Here is an 11454-nt window from a genome sequence, read left to right as displayed (position 1 = left end):
GCTACTGACTGCAGCTTGACAGCGGGACTTGAGCCTGTGCGACATCAGAGTATGCGATAGAGTCTGAGGCTGGGGAATGTCGAGAGAATGTCGAAGTGGCAAAGCCAGGCAATGCAGTGATACTGCTGTTGCTGCGCGACCAGTTCAGTGAGGAAGCTGTGGGGATCATGCACGAGGTGTTTAACCTGCGTAGCATGCTCAATGACAGCGTCTCTATCCGTCTTGTCCATCTTGCACTGAATCTTGACTGTTAGTGTAGACATAGAACGTTAAACGCGATAGGATCAGGCTTTATGAGAGATGACGGGATCAAGCGGCGTCCGAAGTCCTTAGTCGCCGTGAAGTTCCCGAGCTGAACCGACCTGATTCCCGAGACTCGGACGCCGTCTTACAAGTCTTGATACAGGAACATGGCTGATATTTTGTACGACAACAACGGCAATATGTCTGTTTTGGGTCAGACGTGCATTATCTTGGTATGATGAGGCTCAGTGTCGGGAATGAAACCTCTTTGTTGATGTCGGCAATGGGGGGCCGTGATGACGGCATTCAGAAGATTGAGCGTCTGATATGCCGGACTCCGAGTAAGATGATGAAGATCTCTGATAGAAGATGACAGCGAGATAAGGTCAATGGAAGGAATGGAGTGATATGAAGGTAGATAAAAGAGGCATCGTCTCATCAAGAGCCAAGAGAGAACTAACCATAGACAAAACATCATAGACTTCAACCGAAACATCAACAAGATTCAACACCTTTGTCATGGCATCCCACATGAAGCTGTATCTCTTCGGAGACCAAACCTTTGAGGTCCAACCTCATTTACAGTACCTCCTCCAGAAGCGCGACAATCTCTTTCTTCATGAGTTTCTGAACCAGAGTTACAATGCCCTCCGCGCTGAGCTTTTCAAAATCCCCTATAGTATTAGAAAGGATCTTCCGCGGTTTACGTGCCAGGAGGATCTTCTTCTTTGGGATCAGAGTGGACCGCGATGTATTGCGCTTGATATGGCGATGACGACTTTGTATCAGCTTGGTACGTTCATTAGGTACGTCGCTGACAGTTCAATTCTGCTTGGGGAGGTGTTAACATTCAGTAGTCAAGCAGGTATTTCTTCATATGATGCGCAGAATACAAGGGTCGTTGGTCTCTGTACCGGCGCTTTCGCGGCTGCGGCTGTCAGTTGCAGCAGCTTTACCGCAGACCTGATCCCCATGGCTGTTTCATCCGTCGTCGCAGCTTTTCGAACAGGCCTTCTCGTCACCGATACAGCTCGACGAATCGATCCAAGCCAAGGCTTGAACAGGAGCTGGGCTCTTCTTGTCCCTGGCCAAAAGGCAGCAAAAGTTTTCCAGGAGTTCTGGGATACCCAAGTAAGTAACGTAACACAACACATGGAGATAACAATTGCATACTAATTTGACCGTTCAGGATGGAGGCGTCTTGACTAGTATGCCTTACATCAGTGCGTATGCACCAAATGGTATTACTGTTAGCGGCCCGCCCCAGCGCCTTGGTGATCTCACGCATTTTCTTGCTTCCAAGACCATCACCGCTAAGAGTATCCCCGTCTATGGTGCTTACCATGCACTACATCTGTACTCTCAGAAAGACGCTCGACGGATCGTTGATGGCTTGATGCTCAACAAGGCTGTGTCACCATCTGAACAGATTCCTCTTCTCTCCAGCACGGGTTCCAAGCCTGAAGAGCGAAGCTTCGCGACACTCTTGGAAGATGCCATCGCTCAGGCTCTCCTTCACCCTCTTCGATGGAGTTCGATCTTTGATGATGTTCAAGCAGCTCTTGAGACTACTGGATCTCAGCAGTTTAGTGTTCAGTCGATTGGTTCGAATGCTGAACATTTGATTTACACTGCTCTCAAGAAGACATCTCTTCGTTATCTCGTTCCGGAAACCAACATGCCTAGCCAACCCACCAATGTCCCAAGCGTTCCTGACGCCGGAACAAACAAGCCAAAGCTTGCTATCGTCGCTATGTCCGGTCGCTTCCCCGGAGCAAAAGATAAAGAAGCCTACTGGGATCTTCTCTACAAAGGTCTCGACGTCCACAAGCCCGTTCCAAGTCTTCGCTGGGATCAGCAAACACACGTTGACCCTACCGGCGCAGGAAAGAACACAAGCGCTACGCCGTTTGGTTGCTGGCTAGATGACCCCTCCGAGTTTGACGCTCGCTTCTTTAACATCTCACCCCGAGAAGCTCCTCAGATTGATCCCGCGCAGAGGTTGGCTCTCATGACAGCTTACGAAGCAATCGAACAAGCTGGTATCGTTCCTGATGCTACGCCCTCTACTCGACATGATCGTGTTGGTATCTTTTATGGTGTCACCAGCAATGACTGGATGGAAACAAACAGTGCCCAGAACATTGACACGTACTACATCCCCGGCGGAAACAGAGCTTTCATTCCCGGCCGCATCAACTATTTCTTCAAGTTCAGCGGCCCGAGCTACGCCGTCGACACAGCGTGTTCATCATCCTTAGCCGGTATCCATCTAGCCTGCAACGCTCTCTGGCAAGGTGACGTCGACACTGCCATCGCCGGCGGTACCAATGTCTTGACCAACCCTGATTATCACGCTGGTCTTGACAGGGGACACTTTCTGTCGCGCACAGGTAACTGCAAGACCTTTGACGATGGCGCCGATGGCTATTGTCGAGGTGAAGGTGTTGCGACTATTATTATCAAGAGGCTTGATGATGCGATTGCGGAGAATGATCCGATCTTGGGTGTTGTTCTTGGTGCGTATACGAACCATTCTGCTGAGTCGGAGTCGATTACGCGGCCGCATGTTGGTGCACAGCGGGTTATCTTTAACAAGATTTTGAATGAGGCTGCTGTTGATCCTTATTCTGTTAGCTATGTTGAGATGCACGGAACGTAAGTCTACACCTTTCCCGCTCATGGTCCTTACTCACGCAATGACAGAGGCACTCAAGCTGGCGATGCCACAGAGATGTCCAGTGTCCTCGAGACTTTCGCACCTCCTCTAGCAGACGGCAAAGTCGCCCGTACAGATTCCCAGAAGCTCTACATCGGCTCAGCGAAATCAAATATCGGCCACGGTGAGGCTGCCTCTGGTGTCTGCAGTGTGATCAAGGTCCTTCAAATGTTGAAGAAGGACACCATCGTTCCACACTGCGGCATCAAGAACAAGATCAACCATCGCTTCCCCACTGATCTTGAACAACGAAACGTTCGCATTGCTTTGGAGCCGACGCAATGGAAGAAAGGCACAGAGACCAACCCTAGACGTGTCTTTGTCAACAACTTCAGTGCTGCGGGAGGTAACTCCGCTCTGTTGATCCAGGACGCACCACCAAGGAAACAACTTATTGCCAACCATGACTCTCGCGTCCAATTCCCCATAGCCATCACTGCAAAAAGTGGTGTTTCCCTCCAAGGAAACATGCGCTCAATGCTCAAATTCTTCAGCACAAACTCACATATCTCCCTCGCCGAGCTATCCTACACAACTACAGCACGTCGTATCCACCACCAACACCGCGTTCTTGTCCCCGGCGCAACCCCCGAAGAAATCTGCTCCAAAATCGAAACAGCTCTCCAGAACAATACTGGCGTCACACGGCCCAAGGCAGCACCAAAGGTGGTCTTCACTTTCACAGGTCAGGGAGCTCAGTACCCAGGAATGGGAAAGCAGCTCTTTGAGGAGAACGAATTCGTGCGCAATGAGCTTCTTTCACTGGATCAGATTGCACAGAATTTGGGATTTACTTCTATGCTTCCTTTCATTCAATCTGATGAGCCTGATGTTAGCAAGTTTGCGCCTTCACTTGTTCAGCTTGCTAGTGTTTGTCTTCAGATTACCCTGAGCAAACTTTGGGCGTCGTGGGGAATTACTCCAACTGCTGTTGTGGGACACAGTCTTGGCGAATATGCTGCTCTTAACATCGCTGGAGTTCTGTCAGACACTGATACACTATTCCTTGTTGGAGGTCGAGCTCAGCTTCTTGAGCAGAAGTGTACTCGTGGTACCCACGCCATGCTTGTGGTGAAGGGTTCCCAGGAGGAGATCGCCGAGGCTCTGAAGGGACAAGAGTACGAGACTGCTTGTATCAACTCTCCCATTGAGACAGTGCTTGCTGGCCCGAATGAGCAGATCGCCAAGGTCAAGGAGCAGCTCACGGCGGCTAGCTTCAAGACCACTCTTCTCAAGGTCCCCTACGCTTTCCACTCATCTCAGTTGGAGCCAGTGGTGTCCGACATCGAGAGGCTCGCCAGCAAAGTAAAGTTCTCCGGGCCCAGAATTCCAGTTCTGTGTCCCTTGGAAGGTACAGTCGTCGAGAATGAGAATCCTTTTGATGCCTCATATCTCGCTAGACACTCTCGACAGCCTGTCGACATGCTCGCCGCATTGACCACTGCTTACCGCGATGGCTATATCAACGATCGTTCCATGGTCCTCGAAGTTGGTCCTCACCCAGCTGTCTCAGGCATGGTCAAGCCTACCCTTGGTCAACAGATCACCTGTGTCGCCTCACTCCAGCGTAGCCGAGCACCATGGGACATGCTCTCCGCAGCACTCAAGAGCCTTTACGACGCTGGTGCTAGTATCAACTGGGCTGATTACCAGAGCAACTTCCCCGGAGCACACACTGTCGTCGATCTTCCAGCTTATAGCTGGGATCTTAAGGAGTACTGGATCTAGTACGTCAATGACTGGACGCTGCGAAAGGGCGATCCTCCTCTGGTCATCAACAATGTTTCTAAACTTGAGAGTACTACTATTCATAGTGTTGTGGAAGAGAGTGGCGATTCCAAGAAGACTCATATTGTTGTTGAAGCCGATATTGCTCGCAAAGACTTGAGTCCGCTTGTACAGGGTCATGAGGTCGATGGAATTCCTCTTTGCACTCCATCGGTTTATGCTGACATCGCATTGACTCTGGGAAAGTATATACTTGAGAGGTATCAGCCACAGAAGAAGGATGATATGGTTGTGGTTTCGGACATGACCGTGTCCAAGGCTTTGATCCTCCGTGGTGATGGATCTCGCCAGCCCATTCAGGCCCATGCTGAGGCAGACTGGTCATCTCGATCAGTCTCAATCAATTTCATGTCTTTCGATGTGAGTATCAATCTATCATTCAATATTAGTGCGTATGCTGACAACCTGATAGAGCAAGGGTCATCTGCAAGAGCACTCCGCCTGTGTAGTCCGCTTCAAGGACCGGAGCCATCAAGACAGCCTCCAAAGCGAAGCCCGCAACATGAAGCAGAAGATTCAGAATCTCCGCAACCAAATTACCACCGGTGAAAGCGCACGCTTCAACCGCTCCATGGCCTACCGCATGATCCGTCCCCTCGCACGCTTCCATGACGACTACCGCGCAATCGACGAAGTCGTCCTCAACAGCGAAACCCTCGAAGCTTCCAGCAAGATCAGCTTCGGTACGGTCAAGCGCGACGGTGACTTCCACACTCATCCCGCCGTCATCGACGCTCTTACTCAGTCTTGTGGTTTTGCTATGAACTGCAATGATCACACAGATATTGACGTCGATGTTTACATGAACCATGGGTGGGGATCGCTTGAGCTTTTCGAGCCTTTGGACTTTGAGAAGGAGTATACTACTTATACTCAAATGCATGCTGGAGCGGACAAGCTCTGGTATGGTGATGTGACGATCTTTGACCAGGATAGAGTTGTCGCGTTCTTTGGTCAGATCGCGATTCAAGGTGTCCCGCGCAGAGTCCTCAAGGTGATCCTCTCAATTGAGAGCGGCAAAAAGGGCCAGCCTCAGCGCCAGACTCAAGACAAGCCCCGAAACACTCCCTCGCAAACGAAGGATTCCACCTCCAAGCCAACCCAGAACAAGCCAGCTGTCAAGGTAGAACCACCAAAGTTCTCTACTGCAATCCGCATCATCTCAGAGGAAAGCGGAATTGACGTCTCCGACTTCACCTACAGCACAACCTTCTCGGACGTCGGCATCGACTCCCTGCTCGGTCTCACCATCTCCGCTCGCTTCCAGGAAGAACTGGACATTGATCTGGACTTCAACGCCCTATTCTTCGAACACCCCACCGTCAAAGATCTGAGAACCTTCCTCGGTGCAGACGAAGATGTCTCTGGAAGTTCATCTTCTGCGGCTAGTGACTCAGGTCGTGACACGACTACCACTGGAAGTGCCACTCCAGAGCTCCAAGAAGAATTCGCTGAATCAGCTGAAGTTGAATTTGAGCGCGCTCTCGAGATTATCTCTGAGGAGAGTGGTGTTGCGCGCTCTGATTTAGACGATGAGACGAACTTTGCAGATTGTGGTGTTGATTCTCTTCTGTCACTTGTCATTGCAAGTCGGTTCCAGGATACTTTTGGTCTGGACATCGCACATGAGCAGTTGTTTATGGAGTGTCAGACCGTTGGCGATCTCAAGACTATGCTGGCGCGAGAGATGGGTCTGGCTACTCCGGTTCCTAAACCTGTTGCCATTCCTGCGCCTGTTGTCTCTGAAGCTGTCGCGCAAGAAACAATCATCACCCACAGCGACACGTCCAACCTCGCTGAACGCGAACAAGCAATCACCGAGCTTGTCAACAGGTACACCGCTGGTTTCAAAGCCCCGACCTCCAACCCAGATGGTCCTCCTCTTGGCAAAAACGAAAGCGTCGTCCTTGTCACAGGCGCATCAGGCGGTTTGGGAAGCCATCTCGTCTACGCCCTCGCGCAACTCGAAGAAGTCCGCACCATCGTATGTCTCAACCGCCCCAACAGAGAAGACCCGACAACACGCCAGTACAAGGCCATGAGAGACAAGGGTATTCGCTTCCCAGAGCATCTCAAGTCCAAGGTGCAAATCTTCCAGGCCGATACCTCGAAGCCTAAGCTTGGAGTCAAAGATAGCGAGTACGCGTGTTTGATCCAGTTTGTCACGCACATCATCCACAATGCTTGGCCCATGAGTGCGAAGCGTCCTCTGTCTGGATTCGAGTCTCAGTTCCAGGTCTTCCGCAATCTTCTTGATCTGGGACGTGAGTGTGCTTCTAGTCGTCCCGCGGACTTCAAGTTCAGCTTTCAGATGATTTCGTCAATTGGTGTCGTTGGACAGTGGGGGTTGGCTGCTGGGCAGACTGGAAAGATTCTTGTTCCTGAGGAGAGAACTACCATTGACTCACTACTCGGTAACGGGTATGCTGAAGCGAAATGGGGTTGTGAGAGGATGCTTGATGAGACTCTCCACAAGTTCACCGACCGTTTCCGTCCCATGGTCGTGCGTCTTGGTCAGATCGCTGGGTCCAAGACAAGCGGTTACTGGAACCCAATGGAGCACTTCGGCTTCCTCATCAAATCTTCTCAGACTCTGAATGCTCTTCCTGACGTCGACGGAAACCTCAACTGGACTCCGGTCAACGACATCGCTGATACTCTCACCGATCTCATCCTCTCCGACCACACCCCTTACCCAATCTACCACATCGACAACCCCATTGGCCAACAATGGCGCGACGTTAACAACATCCTCTCCGACGCCCTTCGCATCCCAAACAAAGTCCCCTTCAAGCAGTGGCTCGACATGGTGCGCAAAGCTCCTCAGCAGGATAACCCCGCTGCTCTACTCGCGGATTTCCTCGAAGACACATACCTACGCATGGCCTGCGGTGGTCTTGTTCTCGATGTGAAGCATTCGCTTGAGCACTCCAAGTCTCTCTCGGTTGTTGGACCTGTTTCGGAGACTGTGGTGAGGAAGTACATCCATATCTGGAAGGAGATTGGGTTCTTGAGGACTACGGCGGAGGACAAGGCCGGGTTTGAGGCGGAGAGGGCGAGACTTTGGGGACCTAGAGTGTAGGACTGATCGGTAGAGATGCATTCTGAGTTAGAGTTTCTTTATGGTTAACTAGATTGAACATTTTCTTTATACACATATATAGATATTCAGCATCTTGGTCAATTCACCACAATCGTATCCCGCTTCGGTATCCAGGCCTGATGGATTCTACTCGGAGATTCTGCTGGATTTATCCTGAATTACTCTAAACTGACTCCCAATGTCCTAAATTATCCTAAAATTGTCTAAATACTTTCCTGACTTATGATGGAAGCAGCGTAACCCTCGCAACATGTCTCCAGTTCGGCGGGAAATCCACGTCCATGAACCCGGAGAGATAGCTCCACTCCTGCAAGGACAACTGAGCTTCTGCACTAGAACATTGGTGACTGATCTTTGCTTCGTGGCCACCACTACTATATTCAATAATTCGGTGATCACTGCTATGAACAAGGTGCTGTGGCCCGGCGCTGATGCCCTTGATGGGGTTGGCGCCAAGCCATCAGGGTCTTTTCCATGCAGATCAAGTCCCATCTGCTTTCACTTATGCAACTGCCGTACATATTCTATGGAAACATGAGTCTTTCTTTAGGGCAGCGATATGAATAATTAATATCGCAAGATGCAACAGGTTCCATCAAGGTAGACATGAATTTTCGCAACTATGCAGTTCTCAATTGGTGATTGAGAAGTATGGCTCAAGGTGGAAATACTTATAGCTCAATGTACCTCTCAACTCATCCAGGCCTCACTCGCTATCTCTTAACCTTTTTGGACATACAAAGGGCCTACTGAGCAACTGCAATGGTCCAGTTCACCGATAAGCGCTGGGGCGCCTCAGTTCTCCTGCTACTATTCTTGAGCACCGCACATGGCAGCAAATTACCATCAAAGGCCCAACAACTGAGTTCCTGTACCGAAAGGCCTCAGATGCAAAATTTCGACTCAATCGGAGCCTGGTTCGATGATGTCGCTAAGCTCAATTGCAACCCAGTCTCCAAAGCTCCCAATGCCTCCGTCGCCATTGTCGGAGGCGGTGTATCTGGGCTCACCACCGCTCTAATGCTAGATAGCATAGGTCTTCACAACTGGGAGATCATCGAAGCTAGTGACAGAGTCGGCGGGCGCTTCAGAACCAAGTTCGTCGGTGGTACGCAGGAGTTTGCTGAGATGGGTCCGATGAGATTGCCTTACACTGTTACCTACAAGAGCGATGACTCTACACATGAGTATACGGAGCATCGGCTGACTTTCCAATTGGCTGAGACTCTCAATGAGATGAATGGAAATGACTCAAAGTGGAAAGTCGACTTTATCCCTTGGATTCAGCATCATCCTAATGAGCTTATTGCCTGGGGAACTGGCCGCCATCCAGATGGCAGAATTCCAACAAGAGCAGACATCCATGCGAACTCAAGCCTCGCGAAACCGCCAGCTATGGTATCAACCGAATACAACGAAACAAAGCACCGCATGAACGAGATCCTCAAGAACGAAACTATGCTCAAGGCCATCCAAGCCGATGTATGGCGCTCTCACAAGTTCGTCATGAGCCAGGGCTATGATGACTGGAGTGAACAGTGCATGATGAGGGCAGCTTTCCATGCCAGCGAAAACATCACTGATGCGATATGGACTGCGACGGATTACGATGTCTTCTGGGATGAAATGGTGCACAACTCAAATCTCGCATTAGATGGGACTAAAGACTCACTGGGCGAGACGGAATGGAAGTGCGTTGACGGAGGATTCAATCGGCTCACTGATGCTTTCATCCCTCATGTTTCCGACCGTTTGGTTCTCAATCGCAAGATCAGAAAGCTTGAATCTGTCAAGGGCGAAGGTGGCCAAACTCGAACAAGACTCTTGTGGTATCCCAGCGTCAAGAACCGGACGTTTGAGTCCAAGGACTATGACTACACCATCATGGCAGTTCCCTTCACAATGACCCGCTTCATGGCTCTACCCTCATTCTCATCCGTCCTCGGTCGCGCAATCAGCGAAGCAGGCCTACGCTTTAAGTCAGCCTGCAAAGTCTCCCTCCTCTTCTCCGAACGTTTCTGGGAGAAGGGCGAGCGACCTATCTTTGGTGGTTACTCTATTCCTGAGAGTAGACCCATCGGTGCTTTATACTATCCTGTCTACGGATTGAACGAGTCCCGACCTGGGCTCATAACACACTACCGTGGTGGAGATTGGAGTGATCGCTACGTCAGCTTCTCTGACGAAGAGCACGTTCAAACAGTTCTCGACGCAATCGTGAGTCTTCATGGGGAGCAAGCGCGCGAGCTTTACACGGGCGATTATGAGAGACTATGCTGGTTACAAGATGAACATACTGCGACCTCGTGGTGTCGTCCTGATGTTGAGCAGCATAACCTCTACATCCCAGCGTATCATCAGACTGAACATAACACTATTTTTATTGGAGAGCATTCGGCCCCGACGCAGGCTTGGATTAGCTCAGCTATATACTCGGCGGCTAGAGGTACTATTCAACTGTTGCTAGAGCTAGGGATGGTGGAAGAAGCGAAGGAGATCAATCGACGCTGGATGGGCAGATGGATTAGGGACGAAACTAAGCCATAACTTAGGTAAGCTCGCTAGATCTTAGGCAAACTCCTTCGCTGCTGCATCCGCTCTATTACACAAATCTCGCGATTCCCTTCGCGAGAAACATTGTACAATGCGTGGCGCCGCTCGCTCGGTTCGTATAGCATGAATGGTAGTTTATATCAAGGTCTTTGCACGTGATTGCATGGCAACATGAAAGTCCAACTTTACATATCAGGAGTCAGGCAGATAGAATCACCTTTCAGACCATTGGGTAGGATATTAGTATATGTTAGGATTAAGAGGCCTTATTGATCTCTCGAAATATTCCGAGCTGAAGACAGAACGTCATTTTGTCATAACACTGCCATTAGAGCCTGAGTATATATGTAAATAGACGCCAATCAGCACATGCTACCCGCTTTGCGTTTCTTTGAAGCATGAATAGCAAAGTCCTCCAGCTGTCGATACGCTTCATCAAGGTCATCGTTGACGATGATAATATCGTGCACTCCAGTCTCTGCAAACTCAAGCTCGAGCTTGGCTTGTGCCAAACGCTGCGAGATGCTTGCCTCATCTTCTGTTCCGCTGGCCCGAAGTCGGACTTCGAGTATCTCGAGACTCGGGGGCTTGAGGAAGACATAGCGAGCTTCCAGGCCTGAAGATCTCATCGCCTTGACGCCTTCCATCTCAATGCCCAATATGGGAGTCAGCCCCTCCTTCATCAGTGTAGCCATGACTTTCTTGCTCGTGCCATAGTAGTTGCCGTTGAAATAGGTGTGTTCGACGAACTCTTTCCGCATTATCATAGTGTGAATCTCGGGCGGGGAGCGAAAAAAGTAGGCGACTCCCTCAGCCTCGCCAGGTCGCGGCTGGCGTGTTGTGTGCGAGACAGCCGAAGAAAAGACGGTCGGATGATTATCCTTCAGCCTTTGGATCAGAGTACCCTTGCCAACGCCAGAGTGACCCGACACAATAATGGGACGAGTATCAGTATGTACTAGAACACGTTCAGCATGATGAAAGAAAGGAGAAGGCTCAAGACAACACGTTCCTGTGCTCATATTGCGTGTAAGTGACTCTAAGTCAG

At 50.3% G+C, this 11454-nt stretch overlaps 5 protein-coding genes across 5 annotated transcripts; 3 read left to right on the top strand and 2 right to left on the bottom strand.

Moving 5' to 3' along the window:
- Positions 1-44: 44 nt before the first annotated feature.
- Positions 45-263, bottom strand: FOXG_19124 (uncharacterized protein; the record flags this gene model as incomplete). Its single annotated transcript, XM_018399309.1, has 1 exon — positions 45-263. One exon carries the CDS (start codon positions 261-263, stop codon positions 45-47), a length of 219 nt encoding a protein of 72 aa, XP_018241314.1.
- A 254-nt stretch (positions 264-517) lies between these two features.
- On the top strand, positions 518-616 carry FOXG_19123 (uncharacterized protein; the record flags this gene model as incomplete). Its single annotated transcript, XM_018399308.1, has 1 exon — positions 518-616. The coding sequence occupies one exon, from the start codon at positions 518-520 to the stop codon at positions 614-616; it is 99 nt and encodes a 32-aa protein (XP_018241313.1).
- Positions 617-762: 146 nt separating this feature from the next.
- FOXG_05816 (uncharacterized protein) lies at positions 763-7832 on the top strand (the record flags this gene model as incomplete). Its single annotated transcript, XM_018384254.1, has 6 exons — positions 763-1049; positions 1101-1374; positions 1433-2901; positions 2950-4689; positions 4777-5110; positions 5163-7832. The coding sequence occupies 6 exons, from the start codon at positions 763-765 to the stop codon at positions 7830-7832; spliced, it is 6774 nt and encodes a 2257-aa protein (XP_018241312.1).
- A 542-nt stretch (positions 7833-8374) lies between these two features.
- Positions 8375-10848, top strand: FOXG_05815 (L-amino-acid oxidase). Its single transcript, XM_018384253.1, has one exon. It carries the CDS (start codon positions 8616-8618, stop codon positions 10398-10400), a length of 1785 nt encoding a protein of 594 aa, XP_018241311.1. The 5' UTR covers positions 8375-8615; the 3' UTR covers positions 10401-10848.
- FOXG_05814 (guanylate kinase) lies at positions 10763-11428 on the bottom strand (the record flags this gene model as incomplete). The annotated part of the gene is made up of 1 exon (XM_018384252.1): positions 10763-11428. The coding sequence occupies one exon, from the start codon at positions 11426-11428 to the stop codon at positions 10769-10771; it is 660 nt and encodes a 219-aa protein (XP_018241310.1). The 3' UTR covers positions 10763-10768.
- Between the last annotated feature and the right edge of the window lie 26 nt (positions 11429-11454).

The sequence above is a fragment of the Fusarium oxysporum genome, chromosome 2 (genome assembly GCF_000149955.1).
Source record: "Fusarium oxysporum f. sp. lycopersici 4287 chromosome 2, whole genome shotgun sequence".
NCBI classification, from domain to species: Eukaryota; Fungi; Ascomycota; class Sordariomycetes; order Hypocreales; family Nectriaceae; genus Fusarium; species Fusarium oxysporum.
This window is presented reverse-complemented; position numbering and strand designations above follow the sequence as displayed.

What these genes read in the sequence shown, in the direction of transcription:
- FOXG_05815 (XM_018384253.1), top strand. Translation starts at nt 8,616, where the DNA reads ATGGTCCAGTTCACCGATAAGCGCTGGGGCGCCTCAGTTCTCCTGCTA.